Source organism: Maniola jurtina, chromosome 23 (genome assembly GCF_905333055.1).
Source record: "Maniola jurtina chromosome 23, ilManJurt1.1, whole genome shotgun sequence".
NCBI lineage: Eukaryota > Metazoa > Arthropoda > Insecta > Lepidoptera > Nymphalidae > Maniola > Maniola jurtina.
The window spans coordinates 3,896,558-3,922,128 of record NC_060051.1 but is presented as its reverse complement, the minus strand read 5'-3'; the positions used below and the strand labels follow the sequence as shown (position 1 = coordinate 3,922,128).

At 38.3% G+C, this 25,571-nt stretch overlaps 2 protein-coding genes across 8 annotated transcripts in view; one reads left to right on the top strand and one right to left on the bottom strand.

The window, feature by feature from the left end:
- Nucleotides 1-25,571, top strand: part of LOC123877355 (latrophilin Cirl) — a 494,916-nt gene that overhangs the window by 385,275 nt on the left and 84,070 nt on the right. The window lies entirely within an intron of this gene.
- Nucleotides 296-24,433, bottom strand: LOC123877361. 2 transcript variants are annotated; one of them, XR_006798569.1, is made up of 4 exons: nucleotides 24,429-24,433; nucleotides 21,454-21,458; nucleotides 3,293-4,545; nucleotides 296-337 (listed from the first exon to the last, which is right to left on the bottom strand). XR_006798569.1 is itself a non-coding variant. In XM_045924029.1 (3 exons), exon 3 carries the CDS (start codon nucleotides 4,394-4,396, stop codon nucleotides 3,761-3,763), a length of 636 nt encoding a protein of 211 aa, XP_045779985.1. In that variant the 5' UTR covers nucleotides 4,397-4,545; nucleotides 21,454-21,458; nucleotides 24,429-24,433; the 3' UTR covers nucleotides 2,912-3,760. The 2 variants fall into 2 exon arrangements, 1 of the variants encoding a protein (XP_045779985.1); XM_045924029.1 differs by lacking the exon at nucleotides 296-337 and having other exon boundaries at nucleotides 2,912-4,545.

Sequence of the window (25,571 nt, the reverse complement as noted above, 5' to 3'; positions counted from 1 at the left end):
TTGCCGGTAGGGTTATAACTAGCCACGGCTGAAACCTCCCACCAGACCAGACCAGACATCTTCTTCTTCTTCTTCTCTCTGGGCTGGTTTCCGCACTTAAACGTTTCCGTCTGTTGTGCGTGCGTTGCCCCTCCCCGCCGAAGTCTTCACTCCAGCCATCCAAGCTCGCTCCAGAAGCCAAGTAGACCGCCCAGGTTGCCGAGGACTTCATGGAGTGAGGTTGGGGAACCCAAATGGCGTTCTCGTTGTTCTGCCACGACCATGCACTCCAGGAGCACGTGTGTCGGCGTCTCATCGACCTCCATGCAGGCCCTGCACAGAGGACTGTCGGTAACACCTATAACGAAAAGGTGTTTGTTTAGTGGGCTATGCCCTGTTATGAGTCCCACCACCTTCCTAAGTTTACCTTTGTCCAGGCGGAGTAGTTTGTTAGTTTGTCGTATATCTATGTTAGGGAAAGCCTCTTTGGCTTGCCTGCAGTCAGTTGCGTTTGCCCATAATTGGGAATGCTCCTTAAGTGTTAGTTCATGCAACCAAGTTTTATACTCACTGAAGGGTATGGGTACAATAGGCTGAGGCCCTGTCACCTTCAGCGTCGTGGCCTTGCGTGCTAATGCGTCCGCTGCCTCGTTTCCCTGGTCCCCATCATGTCCTTTGACCCACCGTAGGGTGATATCATTCGACATGGCGAGTGTTTCCAGAGCCTTATGGCAGTCTTGTATGAGTTCGGAGGTTGTCCAGAATTTAGCCAAAGCTTTGAGAACAGCTTGGCTATCTGAGTTAATGTTAATCTTAAAGTTTTTTACCTGTCGATTTGCCATTGCTATGGCTGCGGTTGTAATGCCTACACACTCTGCTTGGAAGACAGAGTTGTCCTTACCGAGTGCGTGACTTATTTTCATGTTTAGTTCTTGGCAGTAGGCCCCTGCTCCTGTGCCAGTTTTTGTTTTGGATCCATCGGTGTACACTTCTATTGCATCCCGTGTTGACTTCGTATCTATGTTTATCTCTGGATATATTTTGTATGGTTTGTCCAGTATGTGTTGTTTCCTGGTTCTGTCACATTTCCACTCCAGGCGTGGTTCTTTGGTTATGCTTTGCACTAGAATTTTAGTGTGCCTTGTGTTCTGTTCTTTCCATAGACCTGAGGTTTTCAGTCTCAAGGCTGCGAGCGTTGCTTCTTCTCTGATTTGTAAGTGTAGGGGCGGGATCCCCAGTATGATTTCAAGTGCTGTTGTTGGTGTGGTACTCATGCAGCCTGTAATGGCGAGGCATGCTTGTCGTTGAAATTTCTGTAGTTCTTGCTGGGCGGTCGTAAGAAGAGTTCTCGGCCACCATATCAAAGCGGCGTATGTTAATGAGCTTCTTACTACCGCTAGGTATAACCACTTTATTATCTTTGGTTTAAGCCCCCATTTTTTCCCCAGCATGCGTTTACATTGGTTTAGTATCGTAAGCGATTTATTAATTTTATCTTCTGTATGCCTTTTCCAGCTGAGCTTGCTGTCCAGAGTCACACCAAGGTATTTTACCTCAGTTGACAGTTTGAGGCTTGTGTTAAACAGAGTTGGTGGTTTGGTTAGCTCTATTTTCCTTTTGTTGGTAAACAGAATCATCTCTGTTTTCTTTGGATTTACGGTGAGTTCATTTTCATTGCACCATCTTTCGATTACGCGCAATGCCCGTTGCATGACTTCATATAATGTGTTCTCTAGTTTTCCACTGATTAAGATGGTGAGATCATCAGCATAACCAATGGTGTAAAATCCGCTTGTGTTTAGTTTGTTTATCAAGTCGTCAACTACAAGGTTCCACAAGATTGGTGATAGGACACCTCCTTGAGGGCAGCCTCTCGCTACTATGCCTTTTGTGACTCCGTTGATATCTAGTTGTATGATTCTTAGTTCTAATAATGCTCTTATCCAGCTGCGTATAGTTCTTGGCGCCCCGTATCGTCCCAAGGCCCTGTCTATGCTATTAAAGGTTGTCTTGTCGAAAGCTCCTTCAATATCAATGAAGACACCCAGTGTTGATAGTTTGTTTTCTAGATCATGTTCAATTTTGCCAACAACGGAATGCAGAGCGGTTTCCGTTGACTTGCCAGTGCTGTAAGCATGTTGGTGTGAGTGTAGGGGTACATGTCTTAGGGTTCCATCCCTGAGATACCGATCAACCAGTCTCTCTAGTGTTTTTAGTAGAAATGATGTAAGGCTGATAGGCCTGAAGGACTTTGGTAAAGTGTAGTCACTCTTTCCAGGTTTTGGTAGAAAGACTACCTTTACTTCTCTCCAGGCTGTTGGGATATATTTGTATGCTATACAGGCCTTATATATTATTTCCAGCCATGGTGTCAGTTGAAGTTTTCCCCATTGTAAAAGTGCAGGGAAAATTTTGTCGGTCCCCCCTGATTTAAAAGGGTGAAAGGTGTCAATAGCCCAGCTGATTCTATCTCGCGTGACTGTGTTGTTAGCAAGATCCCAATCCTCATCTGTGGGATGGTGTCCTAGGTTGTGTTCCCAGTCTGCTGAGTCTACTATTCTACAGCCAGGGAAATGCGTTTCAATGAGCGTTTCGCTTATTTCTTTGTCATCCTTCGTGTATGTTCCGTCAGCTTTCCTCAGCGAGCCGAGTGTGCGGGTGTTGTCGTCTGCTAGAATCTTACGTATGCGGGCTGCAGTGTCGTTCGACTCTATGCTTGTACAAAACTTTTGCCACGCGGTTTTGTCTTTTTCTCTGACGCGTTTGTTGTATTTGTATTGGGCTTCCTTGTAGTTGTCCCAATCTTGTTCTTGTCTGGTGTTTTTTGCTCTGTTGAAAAGATGTCTGAGGTTTTTCCTCATTCTTTCCAGATCTGGGCCCCACCAGCTGTTTTTTGGCAGTCGATTTGTGTTGATTTTCTTCAGAGGACAAGCTTGTTCATAACTTGTCTTAATGCACTCCGTTAGTTTGTTTACGTTTTGTTCGATGTTGTCGATATCGTCGATGTCGTTAGGTTTGTTTGTACCTATCTGATGCGTTAGCAAGGTTTTGTATTTTAGTCTGTTAGTTTTCCTTGGATTTCTCTTTGGTGCGTGTTGGGTTATCATCAGATCTAGCTCATAGCATATCCGCCTGTGGTCGGAGAGCGAAGGCTCGTCGCTGACATGCCAGTTCGTTACTTGGTCTGCAGCTCTGGTTGACGCTAAGGTTAGATCGATTATGGTTTGGTACCTACTCGACACGAAAGTCGGTTCAGTGCCCTTGTTAGTAATTGTTAGGTTGGTTGTTAGTAGAAAGTCCATGAGATTCTCACCTCTTTTGTTGTTGGCTGTGCATCCCCACAGGTTGTGATGTGCGTTGCTATCGACAGAGATAATTAGATCTATGTCGTTGTCCTCACAATGTGTTGTGAGGTCCACCAGTTCTTTTGTTGGTATTCGGTCTTCTATGGGCATGTAGAGTGAGACTAGGACCACTGGTCTTGGTGGTAGTCCCACGCCCTGTTGTATTCCATTTTTTATTTTTACTGCTGTCAGATCTCTGGAACAGTATTGTGTTAGTAGTGACGCTGTAATGCAGCGCGGAATGTAAATGCATGTTCTTGGTGCTTCGTCATTGCAATGTGAAAAGATCTTACCATTGCAGCTTCCGAAACCGCATATGGTTTTACCCCTGACCCACGGCTCCTGGATCAGTGCGATGGTCTCGGTTTCAACCTCCAGCTGCCTTCGTAGCGTGGCCGTGGCGAGATGTTTGTGCTGGAGGTTGGTCTGGATGATTTTTATTTTGTCGCCCTCTGCGCCGGTGGTTGTTCGGCGGGGGCTGTTGCGTCTGGAGCGTTGTGTGTCGCCTTCCTCTCCCGTGATTTCGTATTGATCCGGGAGTCCGCCAGCACTTCCTCGATATTGTCTAGGACAGCACTCACGGAAGGCTCAGGTGTCACTGGGAGCTGGCCGGTTGGTCCATCCACATCCATGTCCCGATCCGCATCAGGCTCCTCTCGAGTTTCAGGCGCTGAGTCATGCCCGGGCGGTACATCACTCAGTCCTTCACTCGTGAAGAACCTGATGTAGATGGAGCCCGTGGAATAGGCGACCTTCCTGCCGCGCGCCAGAATCGTTGGCAGCTCTACATTGGGGATTCCTAATATTAGGAACACCCCAGGAGGGCTGCTGGTTGTTCTACGGTAGCTGAACAGGGTCCACTGTGACACTCCGTACCATGGGTTTTGGTGAGATAGGACCTGGTGTAGCTGGCCTATCTCCCCGTCGTAGTCAGGGACATAAAGTCCCGACCTAACCCTGACTGGGATTTCGGTCTGTTTTATCACAGTGAGCCCTGTTCCGCTCCTGGGTGATGTTAGTTTTGGCACCACGTTTATGAGCCAGTTACAGGCTTGGTCATCGTGGCACCACATTTTTAGTACACCCTCGCTGAGGAAGGCCTTACCCTCAAACGCCGGGGCGTATCGGGTTTGGCCTGGTGCCAGAGGCTCGATACAGGCCGCGAAAATCGCCTTCTGTATCTGGGCCTGAATGGCATTCGCCTCATCTTGGGTAAGGTCAACTCTCAGACCAGACATTTAGAAATTATAATATTCAAAACCCTGCCGGGAATCAAACCTGGGACCTCCCACTAATAAGACAGCGCTTACCACAGCTTCAGGAAGGTCGTCACCACTGCGTATAATAAAAGATTATAATGATATGATGATGATAATGATGATATGATGATGATAATGATGATATGATGATAATGATGATGATAATGATGATATGATGATGATAATGATGATATGATGATAATGATATGATGATAATGATATGCTGATAATGATGATATGATGATAATGATATGATGATAATGTACGTGTTTCAGGTTTAATAATATTACAGTCTGTCATCGGCCTATAAACCCCCCCGAAATACAGCAAGCACATTTAAAACGACTCAATATTGATCCCTGTATCTCGCATTCTATCACGAATTCGTAATCTGACGATTGACTTTACATTTGAGGGGATCGGCAGACGATTGCATACCTTAATCTCGCTATATTGAATTTTGAATATAATGTCATTACCCTGAGGATAGAACTCAATACGTTTAGATTTGAGCCTCGATAGCTCAACGGTTGAGGAGCGGACTGAATTCCGAAAGGTCGGCGGTTCAAACCCTACCCGTTGCACTATTGTCGTACCCACTCCTGGCACAAGCTTAACGCTTAGTTGGAGAGGAAAGGGGAGTATTAGTCATGATAAACATGGCTAATATTCTTTTTTTTTTAAGATTTAAAAGTTATTTGGATGTATTTTGGGTCATAAGAAAAACCTGAGAGGTATTTTTGTTGCATCAAGTTTGTGGCATAGAGTTTTTTTTAAATAAGAATTCGTTAAATAATTCAAATTATCTTTGATACACGTATAAATTGAAAATTTATAACACTCCCCGACAAGTGAAGGTTACAGTAACAAGAAAAGAGCTGATGACTTTCAAACGGCTGAACCGATTTAGCTGGATTATAGCTAAGAACACTCTCGATCAAGCCACCTTTTCAACAAAAAATACTAAATTAAAATCGGTTCATAAGTTTAGGAGCTACGATGCCACAGATAGATACCAAAGACAGATACACAGATACACACCCCAAACTTATAACACCCCTTTTTTGGGTCGGGGGTTAAAAATTAAACATGGCGTACAATACAATATGCAGAAATCGTACAAAGCTAGCAACTCGATATCATTTGGTGAAGATGTAAAAATGCGGAAGTCTTTTCTCTTTACAACTCCACCTCAACACACAACTTAAATTAGGTTTTTGATCTATTAATGTTGAAGTTTCTTTGACGTATAATGCCGACATAATACATATAAAGGGGCATTTCCCTTGACTTTTAACCCCCGACCCAAAAAGAGGTGTGTTATAAGTTTTACGTGTGTATCTGTCTGTGGCATCATAGCTCCTAAACGAACGAACCGATTTTAATTTCGTTTTTTTGTTTAAAGGTGGCTTGATCGAGAGTGCTCTTAGCTATAATCTACGAAAATCGGTTCAGCCGTTTGAAAGTAATCAGCTCTTTTCTAGTTACTGTAACCTTCACTTGTCGGGGGTGTTATAAATTTTTAATTTACAATTGTCAATCGTAACTACACGCTTAGACGATCCCTCTTGGTGTGTGTTGTGTAATAATAAACTGTGAGAGGTACCGGAGATCACATAGTACATATAGTAGAGAACTCTCAGTCATGCAGGTTTCATCACGATGTTTTCCTTCGTCGTTAAAGCAAGTGATATTAATTTCCTTAATGCTAAATTGCTTGAAACAAATTCAAAATTTTAAGTGAAGATGACATCTAGTTTAATCACGCAACTCCATGGATTTTTGTGATTAATTTTTTTTTAAACACGTGTAAATTAGTCACAATGGTCACAATAACTAGAAATGAGCTGATAACTTTCAAACGGCTGAACCGATTTTCTTGAATTATAGCTAAGAACACTCTCGATCAAGCCACCTTTCAAACGAAAAAACTAAACAAAAATCGGTTCATTAGTTTAGGACCTACGATTACACAGACGGATACACAGATACACAAGTCAAACTTATAACACCCCTCTTTTTGGGTCGGGGTTAATAGCATACGAGCAGGCGGGTCACCTGATGTTAAGTGATTACCGCCGCCCATGAAAATTCGCAGCACAGAGGAGTAAGTATTAAAACGCACATAACTACGAAAAATTAGTGAAGTCTGTGATTGAACCTCGGGCCCAAGGAATAGGAGGCCGGAGTCTTAAACACTAGGCTATCGGCGCATAACCTTAGCACAGTAGCAAAAAACAATGTTGGCAGTAACCTGAGACGGGTATGAACCAATAAAACTCTCGTTGCGGTGGGAAACCGCAATATAATCGCATGTATGCGGGCCCACTTGCTGGGTGGTCAAGAGATGCTTATAATATTAAAAAAAAAAGCATAATATACATAAACTTAATTAATTACTAGCTTTTGCCAGCTACTTCTTTCATATGATTTAATTTAGCACTAGCAGTTTCAGGTCATTAGTTCTGGAGATTACCTACGTGTTATAAGTATAGATACAAGTTACTGTCAATCAATCAATCAATCAGCCTGTTTGCGTCCACAGCTGGACATAAAATTAAGAAAACTATGCTGAAGGGTAAAGGTATCATCATTTCAGAATGTATTTCTAGAAAGTTCGATTCAATTTTCAGATATCGGTGCAATATTGTATTTAAGCTGTGATTTATTTTTCAAAACATAACTAATAACTCGGCGGGCAGTCATCCACAAACAAAGAAAGGACTCGAAACATGAAAAACAAAATGGCGTCGCTACCGACCGGACGCCGGATATTGGTTGCATCGAATATTCTATTTTATATTTACCTATCAGAGAGATGTTGTATTCTAGAGGCGGTAATGTCTTGGCTACATGGTCTTTACACGATTGCCCGAAAAAAGGAGTGCAATGATTTCAGGGTTAATGTAGTATATGTTAGTTTCTTTATTCCACGATAACTTCAACCTACCCCTTGACGGCAATCATCCTTTCATCCATCCATTCATCCATCCATCATCTTCTATGCATCCACTGCTAGACATAAGCCTTTTGGAGAGCGCGCGTCCTGGTACGCTATGTTCACTGTAGAACGCATCTGCTCCAACGGCCATCGGCTCCAAGATATACTTATAATATATGGCCTGCCCACTGCCACTTCAGCTTGCTAATTTTAATGGAAGGTTGTGAAGTTCCTTATTTACCCTGTTCCTGTTTTTGCATTTGCCTTCGATAAAGAATATATCGATATTCATCATTATCATTATAAGGTGTCGCATTATAAAGCAACTGTAATGATATTGTAATAAAGACAAATAAAATAATATATCTATTATGTTTACATGTTACAACTGTTTATTAGTTCCATTTTGTTTTTGTATAATTATTAGTATTAGAGACGTTTTTTTTTTGACGCCGCGTGTAATATGAAGTCTGCATCTCTATGGCTGTAACTCAATGGCCTTAATTATCTTTTGAATACGCGCCATTGCACAGGTTGAATTTTTTTTTCGCTTTATTTCGTATGTCGGATTAACACGTGCAAATGTGTATGGATTTTAAATTCAATTTTCACTTAAGGGCCAATTACATTGAGCGAGTTTTGCTGGATTTATAATTTATTTATTTTATTTATTTTATTTATTGTATTTACAATATTCTAAAACTATTTACATTGAATTCTTAGCGCCCTGAAGTCTTGGCGACTTGTCTGGGCGCTGCACATTCCTCTAAAAATTAACTGAATTGAATACGTTGCCACGATGTTCTTATACGAGCAGCATCAACTTTTTATTTAGACATGTTTTTGTATCTAGATTCTAGACAGAATAAGAGAAATATAGATACACTAGCGATGCTCGCCACTTTGTCTGCGTGAATTTAGGTTTTAAAATCCCGCGGAAACTCTTTGATTTTTCAGGAATTCCTTCCAGGTTATCCATGCAAAAAAATTACGCCAACTCATCCGTTGCTCCGTTGCGGCGTGATTGAAGGAAAAACCAACGTAAGACGTAAGATGGATGTTTTAAGTTTCACCGCTTAGTGTGTCTGTCTGTATAGATGAGCCATCATAGCGCTTAAACAGATAGATAGACCGTTTTAAATGTACCAAAAATTTTAGTTTTTTTAATTAATGATTGTAAATCGGAATAGTTCAATTGAATCAATTTGCTCTATTGATAAAATCAGTCAGTCAGTTTCTCATTTTATGCAAACAGAAATGAATGTCTAGATTTTAGATATCATATATGTTTACATAAAACGCATCGGTGAATTAAATCACAAAATATATTGAAAAGGTAAAATGTCTACAAGCTTTTTCTCAATTTTTTGAAAATTAATTCTGTTATAAATCCAACTTGTTAAACCATGATCTAACAAGTGTAAATTAAAAATTTATAACACCCCTGACAACTGAGAAGTGAAGGTTACAGTAACTAGAAAAGAGCTGATAACTTTCAAACGGGTGAACCAATATTCTTGGATTATAGCTAAGAACACTCTCAATCAAGCCACCTTTCAAACAAAAAATACTAAATTAAAATCGCTTCATTAGTTTAGGAGCTACGATGCCACAGACAGATACACAGATACACACGTCAAACTTATAACACCCCTCCTTTTGGGTCGGGGGTTAAAAAGTACTAAATACAATAGATATAGAAGTATAATGAGTATTTCGTCAGTTTTCGTCATTTTCGCCAGAGGTATTGTTATCTGAGAAATATTTTTAAAATTTTTTCGCGAACACATTTTAGTAGGTAGGTATAGCACTTAAGCAAATTGCAATTTTTCTTGTGAAAAATATTTTAGAAAGATTGTTGTTGTTTTCTAAAGGTTATGTACCAACATTATAATAATTTAAGAGGGCTCTCTCCGTCACTCGTTTCCACTCGTTTCATACAATCGTAGTTCCAATTTCATTTGAATATTAAGCAACCAAAGTCCATTAAATTTTGCACATATATTCTAGAAACTAATATCTATGTCTGTGGTTTTCCAGATTTCTATTAAAATATTCGGTTTCAAAGTTACGCGGTCTTAAAATTTTCATACAAATCTTTGAGCCCCTGTAATTTTAAAACTACATATTTTTAGAAAAATCTAAAACACCACAGACACAGATATTAGTTTCTAGAATATGTCTGCCAAAATTTCATGGACTTTGGTTGCTTAACATTCAAATGAAATTGGAACTACGATTGTATGAAACGAGTGGAAACGAGTGACGGAGAGAGCCCTGTTAAGAGCCTAGATAGTCCAGTGGTTCAAAAGGTGGACTGAAGTTTAAAGTTCACGGGTTCATTTAATATTTTTGGGAGAAATAATTTTATTTTCATACTTATAATATTTTTATGTTTTTTCAGGTACGTTCAACGTGTATTCTTAGTTCAAGAGCCAAAAAGGGAAAAGATGATATCGATTGTGAGTAATTAGTATTTCAACAGTCGATACGACAAATCTTTTTCGCGGATTTAAGTACATTTTGATGAAAAAGCTGGGAAGAAGTCCCTTGTCGCAGATAAATGTGCTTGGACTGCAGGGTATAGATTATTTTCAGGCTTCCGTACTCGAAGGGTACCAATGGGACCCTATACCTAACTAAGACTGCTGTCCGTCCGTCAGTCCGTCCGCCAGTCTGTCTGTCAGCGGGCTATAACTCATGAACCGTAATAGATAGAGATAATATTTCTAAATTACCGCTATAACAACATACATAATATAATAAAAAAATAAAAATGGCCGCTATAAAAATTAAAAAGTGTTATTTCTTGTACGATGGTACGGTACACTCCGTTCGCGAATCCGACTCGCACTTGACTTTTTGCCTCAGGCCGTTGATGCAACGAGCTAGGTATACCTAATTAATGACCTATTACTACTCTAAACTCAGATATAGGTAGGTAAGCTCATTTTCAAATTGCTAAACCTTACTTTAAATTACCACACACATACATAGGTTGTATGAAATCATCCCTCATATCTTTTAATCCAAATCAAACCGCACTTTACGTTTGTTTAACAAAACACTCTCTGTAGTGCGCCTAACGAACTCTGCACCCTTAAACTAGGGGTGTCAAAACGATCCCGCCTTATAATTAAGGAAATTTGAAAACCGACGTCAAGTGGGTGCTCCAACCCTGTGAAACAATCAGATAGTAGGTTCGTTAATCATACTACATACAGACAGATTATGATATGTTGGATTATATTTTGCTTGTGCAGTGATTGTCTTGTGCCACTTCTAGCGCCTCCCTTGGACTCATTAGATTTTCACCCGTATTCACAAACTAGCTGACGCCCGCGACTTCGTCCGCGTGGATTTAGGTTTTTCGAAATCCCGTGGGAACTCTTTGGTTTTCCGGGATAAAAAGTAGCCTATGTGCTAATCCAGGATATTATCTATCTCTATTCCGAATTTCAGCCAAATCCGTCCAGTAGTTTTTGCGTGAAGGAGTAACAAACATACACACACACACACACACACACACACACACACACACATACAAACTTTTTCGCCTTTATAATATTAGTGTGAAGTGTGATGTTACTATGAGGTCTCACTGTGCGCTCGAACCCATAGTGTCGATTCCACCAATCAGACGGCTGTGTCACGTCAATTTACGATGATCTGATTGGTGCTGATATGAGTTCGAGCGCATTGTGAGACCTCATAGTAATTATTGTGAACTAGCTGATGCCCGCAGCTTCGCCCGCGTGGCTTGGTCAGATCCCCTGCAGCATCAGGATTGAGGAGTTGGAATCCAAATTTTTTATGAAACAATGTCGCAAAGTTCCTCTATCGATTAAAAAAGAAATGACGCAAATTGGTTCAGAAATCTCGGAGATTTCGGTGTACATAGGTAGAAAAACACAACTCCCTTTTTGAAAGTCGGTTAAAAAAGTAGCCTATTTTACTCCCTGGTCAATTCTCTACTTGTCTGTGAAAATCCCGTCAAAATCGGTTCAGCCGTTCCCAAGATTAGCCTTTTCAAACAGACAGACAGACAGACAGACAGACAGACAGACAGACAGACAGACAGACAAAAATTTTAAAAACGTGTGATTCAGTTATAGTATCGTTCAAATAACCATATGACCTTAATATGCGGTAGTTATTTCGAAATTACAGACAGACACTCCAATTTTATTTATTAGTATAGATACGGCCGTTTGTCTGGCGACATTGTCCTTAGAAGAATAGAAGAACTGTCTTGTGGACACTAACGCCAGCGAAAGCCTAATGAGAAGAGTTTTTCGATGGAGTGACCTTCTCCCAACTCTTGATACACTCATAAAAATGTGATTACAGTCCATACCAATGAGTGATTGCAGATGGCCTAGAAATATCATAACAAAAAATAATAAAAAATTGAGCAGTTATGCACGGTCTTTTGGTAAATCCTACTAAATTACAGTAAGAGCTAGATATTTAATTATTTATTTAAAACACACATAGGTAATTAAAAAAAATCAGAGATCTTCCGGAATCGAACCCCCGACCTCCCGATTAGGAAACGGACGTTTTAACCACTAAGCTATCACAGCTTTTACAGCGTTACTTCGGTTTTTTGCGGAACCAAGAATCAAACCTTTGCCCTTTTACGTAGCTAAATAAATAGGTAACAGTTGTTAAGGTGGTTAATGTTTTTCTACGAAACCAAGAATCAGATCTTTGTCCTTTTATGTAGCTAAATAAATAGGTAACAGTTGTTAAGGAGGTTAATGTTTTTCTACGGAACCAAGAATCCGACCTTTGTCCTTTTATGTAGCTAAGTAAATAGGTAACAGTTGTTAAGGAGGTTAATGTTTTTCTACGGAACCAAGAATCCGACCTTTGTCCTTTTATGTAGCTAAATAAATAGATAACAATTGTTATGTTGGTTAATGTTTTTCTACCGAACCAAGAATCAGACTTTGTCCTTTTATGTAGCTAAATAAATAGGTAACAGTTGTTAAGGAGGTTAATGAGTTACAATCTACGGAACAAGGGGTGCAATCTGTCGTCGTGATTAATGAAACCCCCATCAGATGTGGGTTTTCAACCCTAATTATAAGGCGGAAACCCACTGGCACCCTAGTTTTGGGATACATTTTCGGAAAACAAACGCTCTTATCGTCAATTTTTTTTAACCCCCGATCCAAAAAGAGGGGTCTTATAAGTTTGACGTGTGCATCTGTGTATCTGTGTATCTGTGTATCGTAGCTCCTAAACTAATGAACCGATTTTAATTTAGTTTTTTTGTTTGAAAGGTGGCTTGATCGAGAGTGTTCTTAGCATGTTCTTAGCTAGAATCCAAGAAAATCGGTTCAGCCGTTTGAAAGTCATCAGCTCTTTTCAAGTCAAAAAAAATGTATTGAGACACTTTTCACGTTTGTCTAAGAGTTACTTAGTTAGTAGAGTAAGAGAGTAAGTTATTGTATGTGAGTTTCTTATTTACTATAAATAAATACAACTATTAAAACAAATAATCTTACAACAAATAAATACATTTTCTTTCTTTCTTTCTTTCTTTCTATTTGGATTTACAGATTTGGATATGAGGGATATCGTTAGAATCCATATTTTGAAAAAAGTTAAACGTAGTGGCTGTACTATGCCATTTTTGAATGTGAAAATTTTTACTTCCTAGTTCATTTTTTGGCAACCGTGTTTTAAATTTTTTAATTACTTACAACTTGTTTCCAAAATCAGTCTTTATATGGCAGTAACAATATTTTAAGATTATTATATTTCCGCTTTACATTTTTTAGTAGGTTCACTAAAAAACAAAGTAAAAATGTCACCGATAAAATATACGGTCTATTTCTCCAATAAGTTTGTCTGTAGATTCAACTTTGACCTCTCCAAAGGTATGGAAATAATTTAACAGCCATTTCAACTTGAAATACCTATCAAAGGTCATTTGATAAAACCAATAGGCCTAAGTAAACAGGCCCTTATTTAATTACTTTGAGAGCAATCACGGTTAAAATAAGCATTTAGTCAGCTAAAGTTTATTTTGATGTTGCTTTTGACTCCAAGACTTGGTAATTAGAAATATTGGTGTTTATAGGTCCGAAATTACGGTCTTAGTTTCGTTTTTTTTTTCGTTTTAGGGTTCCGTACCTCAGAAGGAAAAACGGAACCCTTATAGGATCACTTTGTTGTCTGTTTGTCTGTCTGTGTGTCTGTCTGGCTGTCCATCCGTCCGTCTGTCGTGTCTGTCAAGAAACCTATAGGGTACTTCCCGTTGACCTAGAACCATGAAATTTGGTAGGTAGGTAGGTCTTATAGCACAAGTCCAGGAATAAATCTGAAAACTGCGAATTTGTGGTTGCATCATTAAAAAAATAAATTAAAATGTGTTTCAATTTTCTAAATAAGATAACTATACCAAGTGGGGTTTCATATGAAAGGGCTTTACCTGTACATTCTAAAACAGATATTTATTTCCTCGGAGTTTTTGTACATGATCAAATTGAAATGAGGAGACCCACAAAAAATCCGAGTAACCAACATAGCCCAAAGAGTTGCAAAGCTGAAGCGGAAAATAGAATAGAATAGATTTTTACATAAATAGACTTTTACAAGTGCTTTTGAATCGTCAAATAATTTACCACTGGTTCGGAATGCCGTTCCTACCGAGAAGAACCAGCAAGAAACTCGGCGGTTGCTCAGAAATGGGCAGGGCACAGAGTTCGAAGGACCGATCGACATTGATAATCTAAGAGAATTTTTAATGAAGGTTTCTATAAAGAATAAATTGATAAAATCACGTACGAATTCCTATCATTAATTATACTCGTACCTACAATGCACCCCAGGTTACAAGCAGGCATCGTTTGATACACGATCGTCACAAAAGAAATTCGCCACGGTCTGAAATCTCACCCCCTATATAATTAGTGTTACGGTACACATAAATGCATTGCTGCTAATGGACGTTTTATTCCTCCCCCACTCGATTGAGTGACCGGGGTCTTTCATTAGTGCATTACTTTAACGTTCATCAAGGTACAGGTCTCAGAGGAGACAAATCCCGCATCCCGCAAAATTTTTCTTGTTTGTAGGGTGTGGACTGAAATCTGAAAAGTCTGTTCAAATCCCACCAATAGTATCGTGTCCACTCTAGGAGTACGCCTATCACAGACTAAATGCTTAGTTGGAAGGAAAATTGTATTTGTCGTAGAAAAAATTGCAAGTATATAAAATCTAAAAATTGCAAGTATATAAAATCTATGCAATTTGTTGCTATATCTTACTAGTTCTGCCCTTCACAATAGGATTTTTTTTAAACCAATGGTATTTAAAAAAGACAGTCGTGACTCTTGAGTCTCTGAGAGTCCCCACTTAGTTTCTTATTTTATTTTTTTCAATTTAGACTTAACTAGCCCTTATAATCCTTATTTCCTAATAAACAGAACATATCAGTTACAACCCAACACTAAAAATAGCCTGAATAACGTTATGACGGCCCGCTCCTGTGACGTTTTACCTATATATTTTTGGACCCTCTGGTCCGATGTTTAATCATAACATTGCACGTACCTTCTCCACTCGAGAAGAGGGTTTGTTTTTGGCCACCGCGGCTACACCTTGGTTTAAGTGACGTTCGGGAACATTAATTTTGTTTGTGCCCGTTTTTAAACTGAATTTTGATCATTTATCATCTGTATGCGTGGGTATTGTTTAATTCAATAGGTAGCTGCAGCTTTTATTTCGGGGCACCACAAATTGCATAATGCATCTTACATTATTTATTATTATGTATTTAACCTACACAGGTTTTAAAGTTACATTTCTAGTAATTGAGAGGCGACCTCTTAATTACTAGAAATTAGAGGATGGGTGGATGGATTTCGCTTTTTTAAGATCCCATGAGAACTTTTTGATTTCCCGGATAAAAAGATGTCAATTGCAGGGACGCAAGCTACCTCGGTTCCCATGCAAATCGGTTAAGCGGATGCAATTTAGTCCATCCGCGGGATATAAGCTAACTCTGTAGTAATTTCGTCAAAATCGGTTAAACTGTTGGGCCGTGAAAAGGTAGCAGACAGACAGATAGACAGACACACATTCGCATTATAGTATTTGTATGTATGGATGTAACGCAAAAACCTCGGTTGGTCTGATTTGATCCCAAGCACGCATCTCAACTTTTCGGAGCTATGTGCATTTCGATCAATAAAATATCACTTGTATAAACGGTGAAGGAAAACATCGTAAGGAAACCTGTATTCTAAGAACTCTCCATAATGTTCTAAAAGACGTGTGAAGTCTGCCTATCCGCACTTGGCCAGCGTAATCATTTCTCTCATTCTGAGAGGAAACCCGTGTTCAGAAGTGGACTGGTGATGGGTGACGATGATGATGATGATAAATTAAAATGTAAAAGATTGGTATTTGTAGAACCGTTCATTTTTCCAAAAAAAAAAATTCTCCACTGGGCTACTTTTGTATAATCACTTGCCCAGCTATAATATAATTGAGACGCGAGAACTTCTTTGATTTAAGAGAAAATTGAAAAAACTAATGTTAGAAAAGACATATTACTCGATAAATGCTTACCTCTCAGATATGTTTTAACTGTAGATTAATTTTGGACATTTTATTACTATTATTTTAATATTCTTGTAACAAAGTATTTTATGTGACTAATTTTACTAAACCTTATAACTTAAAACTTGTTTTTTTTTTTTTAAATTATGATTGTTTTGTTACAACATAACATATTGCATGCGTATAGGCAGAATTTGGCTGTACCCTTTTTGTTATTGTAACATCTCCACTGTTTATCCATATTCAAGCAATAAAGTTTGATTTATTTTATTGATTTGATTTGATTTGGAATAAAGTTTCATTTATTTATTTATTTGATTTGATTTGATGCGTAAAAATAAAGCTGAAATGAGGATTTTTAGTAACGCAAACCCAACACGATTTTCCTCGGTTCCAGATCCGAATGAATGGCAAATCGACGGAATACTAATGTGCTGGCATTAACCTGTGAGGAAACAAATAACCTCTCAGTTTGACTCCCAGTTTCGCTGAATGTTAACTAATATTTCGTTCGTGATCCGCTTACGGAGCGAGTTTTGTTTACGCTTAGACATCTCACTTTTAAACAACTGAGAAAGATTCTCCTTTAAGCCTCGATAGCTCAACGGTTGAGGAGCGGACTGAATTCCGAAAGGTCAGCGGTTCAAACACCACCCGTTGCACTATTTTCGTACTCACTCCTGGCAGAAGCTTTACGCTTAATTGGGGGGGAAAGGGGAGTATTAGTCATGATTAGCATGGCTAATATTTAAAAAAAAATCTGTAAGGCGCAACCCTTATATATAGGGGGAAGTCAAACTGAGGTGCATCTTTCAATAACTCAACTCAAACTCAGCTGTTTATTTATTGCACCTTCAAAGCTGCAAAGTGGGCTGCAGTTCTGTGAACGTGCTGAACATTAGATAAATGAAGCGTAAACGTTTGTTTTTGAAAAAGAATATCAGCCATGCTATAATCATGACTAATACTCCCCTTTCCCCTCCAATTAAGCGTAAAGCTTGTGCCAGGAGTGGGTACGACAATAGTGCAATGGGTGCGATTTGAACCGCCGGCCTTTCGGAATTCATTCCGCTCCTCCACCGTTGAGCTATCGAGGCTCTGGTTTAAATCACGCATATAAAAATTATTAATTGTAATTAAAGGAAGAAAAATCAAGTTAGATGTTATGAGTCCAGCATCGTTTACAAACTATATCACATCTATTTATGTATGTAGGTAGTAGCCTGGATGATTTATCGTGTATTAATTTACAATTCATAACTTCATTCAACGCCACATAATAAGGGCACCCTGTATAAAGTTGGCACATTACATTACAACGATCGGTTGTGATGCTCATACATATTAATGCGGCTGACGCACTGAATGACTCTTAGTTGTTTCAGAGCAGCCTGTATATTAGAGTTGCTATATTTAAATACTAGTTGATGCCCACAACTTCGTCTGTGTGGATTTAGATTTTTTTTTATCCCGTGGAAACTCATTGATTTTCCTGGATAAAAAGTAGCCTATGTCGCTCTCCAGATCTTTAACTAGATCCATGCAAAAAATCACATCAATAAATCATCAATCAACTAAGCTAGTGTTGCCAACTAAGGCGTTAAATTAAGGCTGTACCTGAACAGGTAGTTATATCATACATATAGGAAACAAAGTAAAAGCCTTTAATATCAATTTGTTTGAAAAATTGATGCAAACTTAAAGCTTTTCGGTTTATTTGAGGTGAACATAGATCCTACCTACTAACTAGTAACTAACTCGGTTAATCACAATAAGATCTATAAGTACTTTAAACTAACTCGTTAATTGATAGTCCTAAAAGCAATGTTATCCTTCTCTGCAGAGAGGTTTTTTAAAAAGATAGCTATATTTTTAAGCACGTCAATCTACCTATAGATTGTGTGCAACCTTAATAATATAATGGGAAGATGAAATTGTTACATCTTGTAAATTGAATAAGAACACTGTAGGTAGGTATAGGTACCTAGGGAGTAAACAAGGCCTAGTCTAAAATATAATCTAGCAGTACAAATGTAAACTAAAAATTTATAACACCCCCAACAAGTGAAGGTTACAGTAACTAGAAAAGAGCTGATAACTTTCAAACGGCTGAACAGATTTACTTGGATTATAGCTAAGAACACTCTCGATCAAGCCATCTTTCAAACAAAAAAAAAAACTAAATAAAAATCGCTTCATTAGTTTGGGAGCTACGATGCCACAGACAGATACACAGATACACACGTCAAACTTATAACACCCCTCTTTTTGGCTCGGGGGTTAAAAAAATGAAAATTAATTTCCTGACGCTACACTTTTTGCCTAAATATAAATAAGAACCATGAAAATGTTATGCCGGAAAGCCTTTAAATGGTTACATCTAAAAATAGAAAAAAGAACTCTTTGTATACCTAGTTTTAGAGCAAACAAGAAGTGTTTCTTTTTAAAAAAGGCGTTTAAAAATACTCGCCACAGAAAAGAAGGCCAAGTCTAAATAATGTAGCCGCAAAAAATGAAAATTAATTTCCTGACGCTACATTTCTTGTCTAAATATAAATAAGAGATGGCTCGAAGGCTTAGAGTCTGTGGACGTTTGTGTCCTCGCCTTATAGGCAAAGAGCTGATGGCAAAAGGTTGTATAGAAACAGACGTAACTTTGCTAAAGTCTATGATATACAAGGATTAAGGAAGCGTAAGCATAAGTCGCTATAATCCACCGAAGATTTTTGTGGTATCGTGTGTTGGTGGGTGTATTGCTTGCTTTTCCCGCTTATTTATTAGTGGGAGGGCGCGCAGTGCATATCATATGCAGTACTTTGTACGAAACAGATTTGTTTGTTTTGTCGGATTATAGTGAATTAAGCTTGTAGTTCCTTGTATGGCAGAAAAGATTGTAAGTATGCCAGAAGTAATGCCAGGAGTAATGGATTGACGTGATATTTTGCATGAGTATAGTTCAAGATCTGAAAAGTGACACAGGCTACTTTTTATCTCGGAAAACCATAGAGTTCCCGTGGGATTTTAAAAACCTGAATCCTAATAAAATAAAAAGCTGCGTAGGTAATCCGGCACTTTTGCCATTGCCAATAATAAATCTAGCAGGCAAACTTCTATGATACTGCATTAGGTACTTACCCAGGTAAGTACCTAATTACTCGTAGTTTTTGATTTTTTGGTTATTTAGAATTTCAATGAGTTTTAACCTTCTTTTTTTAAACTTATCAATCTCGAGGAAGAGTTTTTATCAATATCATACATTCTTGTATTGAAATTTACACCTACTTGCTCCCTTGCTATTTACATCGCTGTTGACATCCTGCCATATTCGACCGCCATTTTGGACGCGCCAAAGCGCGGGAAATTCGCTGTCATGGCGGCAAAAATAATTAGATTTCATCCGTACTTCGTTCGGTCTCCTCGGTTCATTTTTTGTATGTTTTGTTAATTATTTCTTCGTGGATGATGGATCCTGGCATTTTTCACATTTTTATTATTTGACTTTTGTTTGACGTTTATACCTAGGCGCAAAAAGTGAAAAAGTATTATATTCAGCTGGTAAATTAGCCACCTTCTTCAAAAGCAAAATTAAATCTCTCTAAAACTGAGGCAGTATTATTGATTGCTTTATCAGTGCATTATCATTTTTACTCAACTACTCAAAAAAAGGAGTAACATTTTCATGGTCCTTGTATGTGAGTAATGGGAGCTACTTTATTCCACCATAACTTTTAAATGCCTACACAGATTTGGATGCATGTAGTATTGTTAGACTTCTTAAGTGACAATGGCTATAAATATTTTGAAAAAAAATTATACAAAAGCAGGATAGTCATGTTTTTAACCTTTTTAATAATTCAGTCGTTAACAAAATTCATTAAAAAGACTAATTATTTTAATGATTAGTACCCATGTTATCAGTTATCACTGACATAGGAATTCTCATAGACAGTTATTGAAAACTGAATTAGGACCGCTTCAGCCTAAAACGTTCACACAAAATATTTATTAAGTTACGATGTTGGTTCGAAAATAATAATATGAGCCCCCTTGAGCTCGCAAATTGATATTAATTGCATTACAAGCCCCGGCCACGGTGTCCCGTGTGTTTTTCTTAACAATCAACCGTTTGTACATAGTCTGTGGTATAGACGCCATGCCAATTCACACTCTATCCCGTTCACTCACTGCATATTTTATCTGTGCATCATTTGAAATTCGAATACCTTTTGTCTCGTTCCGCGATTTTAAATTAAATTGAATACATTCGAAATATAAATTGTGGTGGTGGAATCCCGCTGCTTAGAGATATTTGTACTAATTTTAGTTGTCAAACTAGCGCGGGAAAGTTTATGGGGGTACCCATGTTGAAAATTGTATTGTACCTAGCGCAGATGCAAATTAACGCTGGTTTTTTGTATGGGGCGACAGGATGACAATAATAAAATTATAGTCATAAAATTTCAATCTTATTTATACAGTAGGTACATAATTTACAGTACGTAATTTTTATTTTTAAATTTTGACTAGGTGATGCCCGCAGCTTCGCCCGCGTGGATTGGTCAGATCCCCTGCAGCATCCAAAATCCGATTTTTTTATGGAACAATGTCGCCAAGTTCCCTTAACGATAAAAAAAAATACCTACGCTAATCGGTTCAGAAATCTCGGAGATATCAGTGTACATAGGTAGAAAACAAAACCCTGTTTTTCAAAGTCGGTTAAAAAAGTAGCCCTTGTTACTCCTTGGTAATCCTGTACTTGTCTGTGAAAGTCCCGTCAAAAAAGGTTTAGCCATTCCGAAGATTAGCCCGTTCAAACAGACACGACACTTCAATTTTATTTATTAGTATAGATTAAATGTTTAGTGGTTAAGATATCGGCCTTGTCCCACACAAGGTCTCGATCCTGAGGACGCATCTCAAATTTTTCGGAGCTATTTGCGTTTTAATCACTGCTTTTAACGGTGAAGGAAAACATCGTGAAGAAACCTGCTTGCCTTAGAGGTTTCCATAATGTTCTTAAAGGTGTGTGAGGCCTTAAAATACACACTTGGCCAGCGTGGCAGACTGTGGCCAAAGCCATTCGTATGATGCGTAAAGTCCTTGGACTTTAAATTCAAATGAAGTTGTAAAATTGTAAAGTTAAATTCAAATGGAAATGGAGTTCACATTTAAATTAAGGACAAAACTTGTACTTTTGACGTGATGTCAACTGTCAAAAGTACCCACGTGGAATGGTGCCAAGAATACTGGCTGCATTTCCACGCTGGACAGCTAGGCTGATCCGTTGCGCAAAAAATGAGCCAACCCTTCTGTCACCAGATTAAAATGTGCTTTAAGATAAAACCAACACTTCTACTCCCTTAGACATGTTAGTATCTAGTTAACTTAGGTAGGTACTTAGTACCTATCCATCCAGTGAAATCTCAAAATGCATGCATTAAAATATATGACATAACATTCCACACGTTTCCTTTGAAACACAACTTTGAAAGTACAAGCGAGACTTTGGTAGCTCTATCTCAAGTTTGTTGCTTATTTTTTTGTCGCTAACAACAACTATAATAATTGGAAAAGTTTACTCATTATATTTTGGGAGACGTGTCGCTCAGAAGTTGCGTAGTTATAGAATTTTTATATTTTTTTTCCTTATGAATGGTCACAGAATTCTAAATAAATAGAAATTGAATGTGCTGTATCTAATACAGAAATAGAAAGAGATAGATAGATAGAGGTTTTAGGTTACATATTTTCGAATGGCTGTGATGTACAGACAGACGGACTGGACAAAGTTATACAGTACACAAAAAAGTAAACCAATTATACAGCTGTTTTGTTTTAAAAGTTACGAGCTTAGAAGAGAAGCGTCGTACAAATGTGATTTTATGTAGGTTATGTGCCAAGGGACCTTTTGCAGAAATATCACGACATTTTGAGCGTATGTGCGTCCGACATTTCGCGAAGGTTTCCAATATATTATCAGAAAATGCACACGTAAATTCTTTGACTCAAACTTTTTGAAGAATTTAGGGGTTAAGTTTGTTATTTTGTTTTTTATAAACTAGGCGATATTGATCCTGATTACCATCAGGATCAATATCGCTTAGTTTGCAATGATGATTGATGATGTCTAAGGTGGAAATGGTTTTACGTGAAAGGGGTATGGCGGTTTTTTAAACCCAGATCTCTAATCGGTTTCTACACTCCATCGTACTAGAACGCTAAATCATTTGGCGCCACACCTTTGCTGGTATGTTACAACACACGGCCGAAGCCTGAACTGTAGTATACGTCATATAAATGATATCATATCAATCAGCATATTTGCGTCACAGGCCATATACATACATATAGGACAAAGGCCTTCCCAAGAGCGCGCCACCACACACGGTCCTCCGCCTTGCTTATCCATCCATTCCTGCTATCTTCTGAAGGTCGTCAGTCCAGCGGGTTGGGAGGGTCCCACACTGCGATTGCTGATACGCGGTCTGCACCCCAGAACACGTCTGCCCCAGCGGCCATCAATTCTGAGGCAGACGTGGCTTGCCCACTGCCACTTTAGCTGGCTAATTCGTTGAGCTACTCGTATGTCGGTCACTCCGGTTCTCTTTACGGATTTCATCGTTACAAATTTTGTCCCTCAAAGAGATCACCAACATTTATTTTATTTATTTTTATTTATTGTATTTACAATATTCTAAAACTATTTACATTGGATTCTTAGCGCCCTGAAGTCTTGGCGACTTGTCTGGGCGCTGCACATTCCTCTAAAAATTAACTGTAATAATATCATATTATACGGGTGAGACTACTCAGTACACTCAATATCATATTATGTCGGTATAAGATAATATTATATTATGCAAAGGAAGGGTACCTACTCGGTTGCACAGCGCACGAACATTAGGTAGGTATTTGTGGCGCTCGGCACCGAGGCGATGCTAGCCAACTCGTTACCGGACTTATTCACTATACAGGCTGTTCTATGTAGATAAAAATTAGATAAAAACTATAAGTAGTATAGGATATTTATAGAATGTAATTATGAATTACTATGCGTAGTATACGTGTGCGTGTATTTATGTAAGCAATTGGGTTTCTGTTATTATGTATATATTATTGAATTTTTTACGTAAGGGAAGACGTGTTTAATAAATATTCCTTGATTTTATACTTTATGTTGTTTTTTGTTATTTTAGTTTTAATTTCCGTTGGTAATTCGTTGATTAATTTTGGTAATAGATAATTCGTGGTTCGTTCACCGTAAAAATTGTTTGCTTTGGTCGTAATTACCTTGTGTCCCGATACGGCCCTCGTCGTAATACTGTGTGTGACATAGTTTTGATAATATTCAAAGTAGTTTTGAGTAATTAGGGTATGTTTGACTTTTTTTTCTATTGGTAGTACTTTACAGAATTTGAATACTGCTTCCTCATTTTGTCTAAATTTTTCTTTAAGGTTAGGGGGTAAAATCATTTTTAGGGTCCGTTTTTGTATATTATGTATTTTAGTAAGGTAGGTTTTGAATGTTCGTCCGTACGCACTAAGACCGTATGACAAAACACTGTCCATGAGTGCAGTGTATAATAATAGGGCTGTTTTAAATGTCAATTTGGTTTTAGCTAAATATAATTTTGCCATAATTGTCCTGAGTTTGTTGCATACGATCTCGATGTGTCTATCCCAATTAAATCTATGATCCAGGACCAAACCAAGGTAAGTGTGTTCTGTAACTTCGTCAATGGCCTTGCAATTGCACGTTGGCGGAAGGGAGTGTAGGCAGTCATGAGTGTGCGATATGAGGTGTATTTTATCAGTACTTTTGTTATAGCTAGAACATAGCCCGCTCTATAGCACTCTGATGCGACTTTGAACTCGTGGACGAGGCCAACTGTCAGTGTCCACGTTTCAGCGTCAAACGTCATCACAGGTAGGACTCACTCCGTCTTTAGGCTTTGGGGTTGAAGACTTCCAAAATGTAGTATAAGTAGTATGAAGTAACTGTTGATTCAAACGTACCACAAAATAAAGGGGAAATTGTCACCAGGCAAAAGTACTTGCAATCTATTAAGTTCATCGTGTTGTATCAAACCAGCTACAATCTTGAATTTCACGCCACTAATTAGAACTCCAGTCGCCACCTTATCCGCAATCAGTTCAACATTACCTTGTCCCAATGATACATCTACTTTGGCTGCCACAACACACAAGCTGAAGCGGGATGGCCATGCGCTGAAGCGGGCTAGTCACTACATTTTAATTAGTCATTGTGTTCTAGTCCAACCAATGCTGTTCATGATATCTTCCATGGTAAATTCCGCAATACACGGTTTTATGGTATTTCTGCCCAATACCTACAAGTTCCTAATTATAATTCAAACAACTAAAACGATGCTAGACAAGGGAGTTCATTTTTCTAGGGTAAAAGATTTTTATCCTGATGTAATTACTAAAACTATAGCAAGGTCTACTATAGTTTCAATAGTTACACAAATTTCAGGATTTTCCTCGATAGGGTAATGCTGTGCAGGTCTTTTAAGTCCATTATTAACCACCGAATAGTGCGTTTTTTGGTGTTTGGTGTGTGTGTTTAATTGGTTCATTATATTATTGGTATATAATATTGATTTATATTTGTCAGGAACGTGTAACTTGATCAGACTAGCTTATTAAACTGAGATTAATGGACTAGTCTTATAACTAGTTTAGTCCAGACGGCAGAGAAACTTGTTGAGCTTTCTCTGTGTAATAGTTTTGTAATTAGAATTATAATTAGTATGAAAGTTTGTATCTTGTACCACAACTCGGTATCTCCCTAACAGATGACGGTACGGAAATATAGCTGTCCAAACAGACAAGATCCCTCGCTACACATTCATCTTGTGACTCCCGCTTGAGATATCAGAACCGAGGGGAGCAGGGAAGTTCAAAGTAAACTGGTCGTAATATCTTTGATTATCGGTGCGAATTTATACAGATCTGTTGTATTTTGTATAAATTATACAGCAATGTCTTACAAAAGACTTATCTATTTGATTGATCTATCAACGCACAGCCTAAAACGTAGGGGTTAGAAACATGAATATATGACAGTAAGTTTCTTTTATAAAGCAGGCGGCCAAGATTTTTTTTTTTGAAAATTCCATCTCTATAGGGGTTAAAAGGGGGATGGGGTTTGTATCATAGTTACATCTTTTTCAAGTTAAGTATATCTAAGTATAAAAATTGGTATTTAGGCAAAAATGAAGAAATAAATGTTTCAGGATTTTTGGAAATTCTTCCTCCCCCTCACCGATTTTCAAAAGTTCAACTCTGGTCAAGCCGGGGCAGGTCAATTAGTATTGTATAACATGTATAAATGGTTATATTCAGGAAAGCTGGATATGTGTAGCGAATACTTCGAGTTTAATTAGTGCCTGTTAATCCGCAGACTATTCAGTGAAGAACTTATCGGTTACAATGGATATTGAA

Excerpts from the sequence above, each read along its gene's own strand:
- LOC123877361 (XM_045924029.1), bottom strand. The coding sequence starts at position 4,396 with ATGTGGTGCCACGATGACCAAGCCTGTAACTGGCTCATAAACGTGGTG.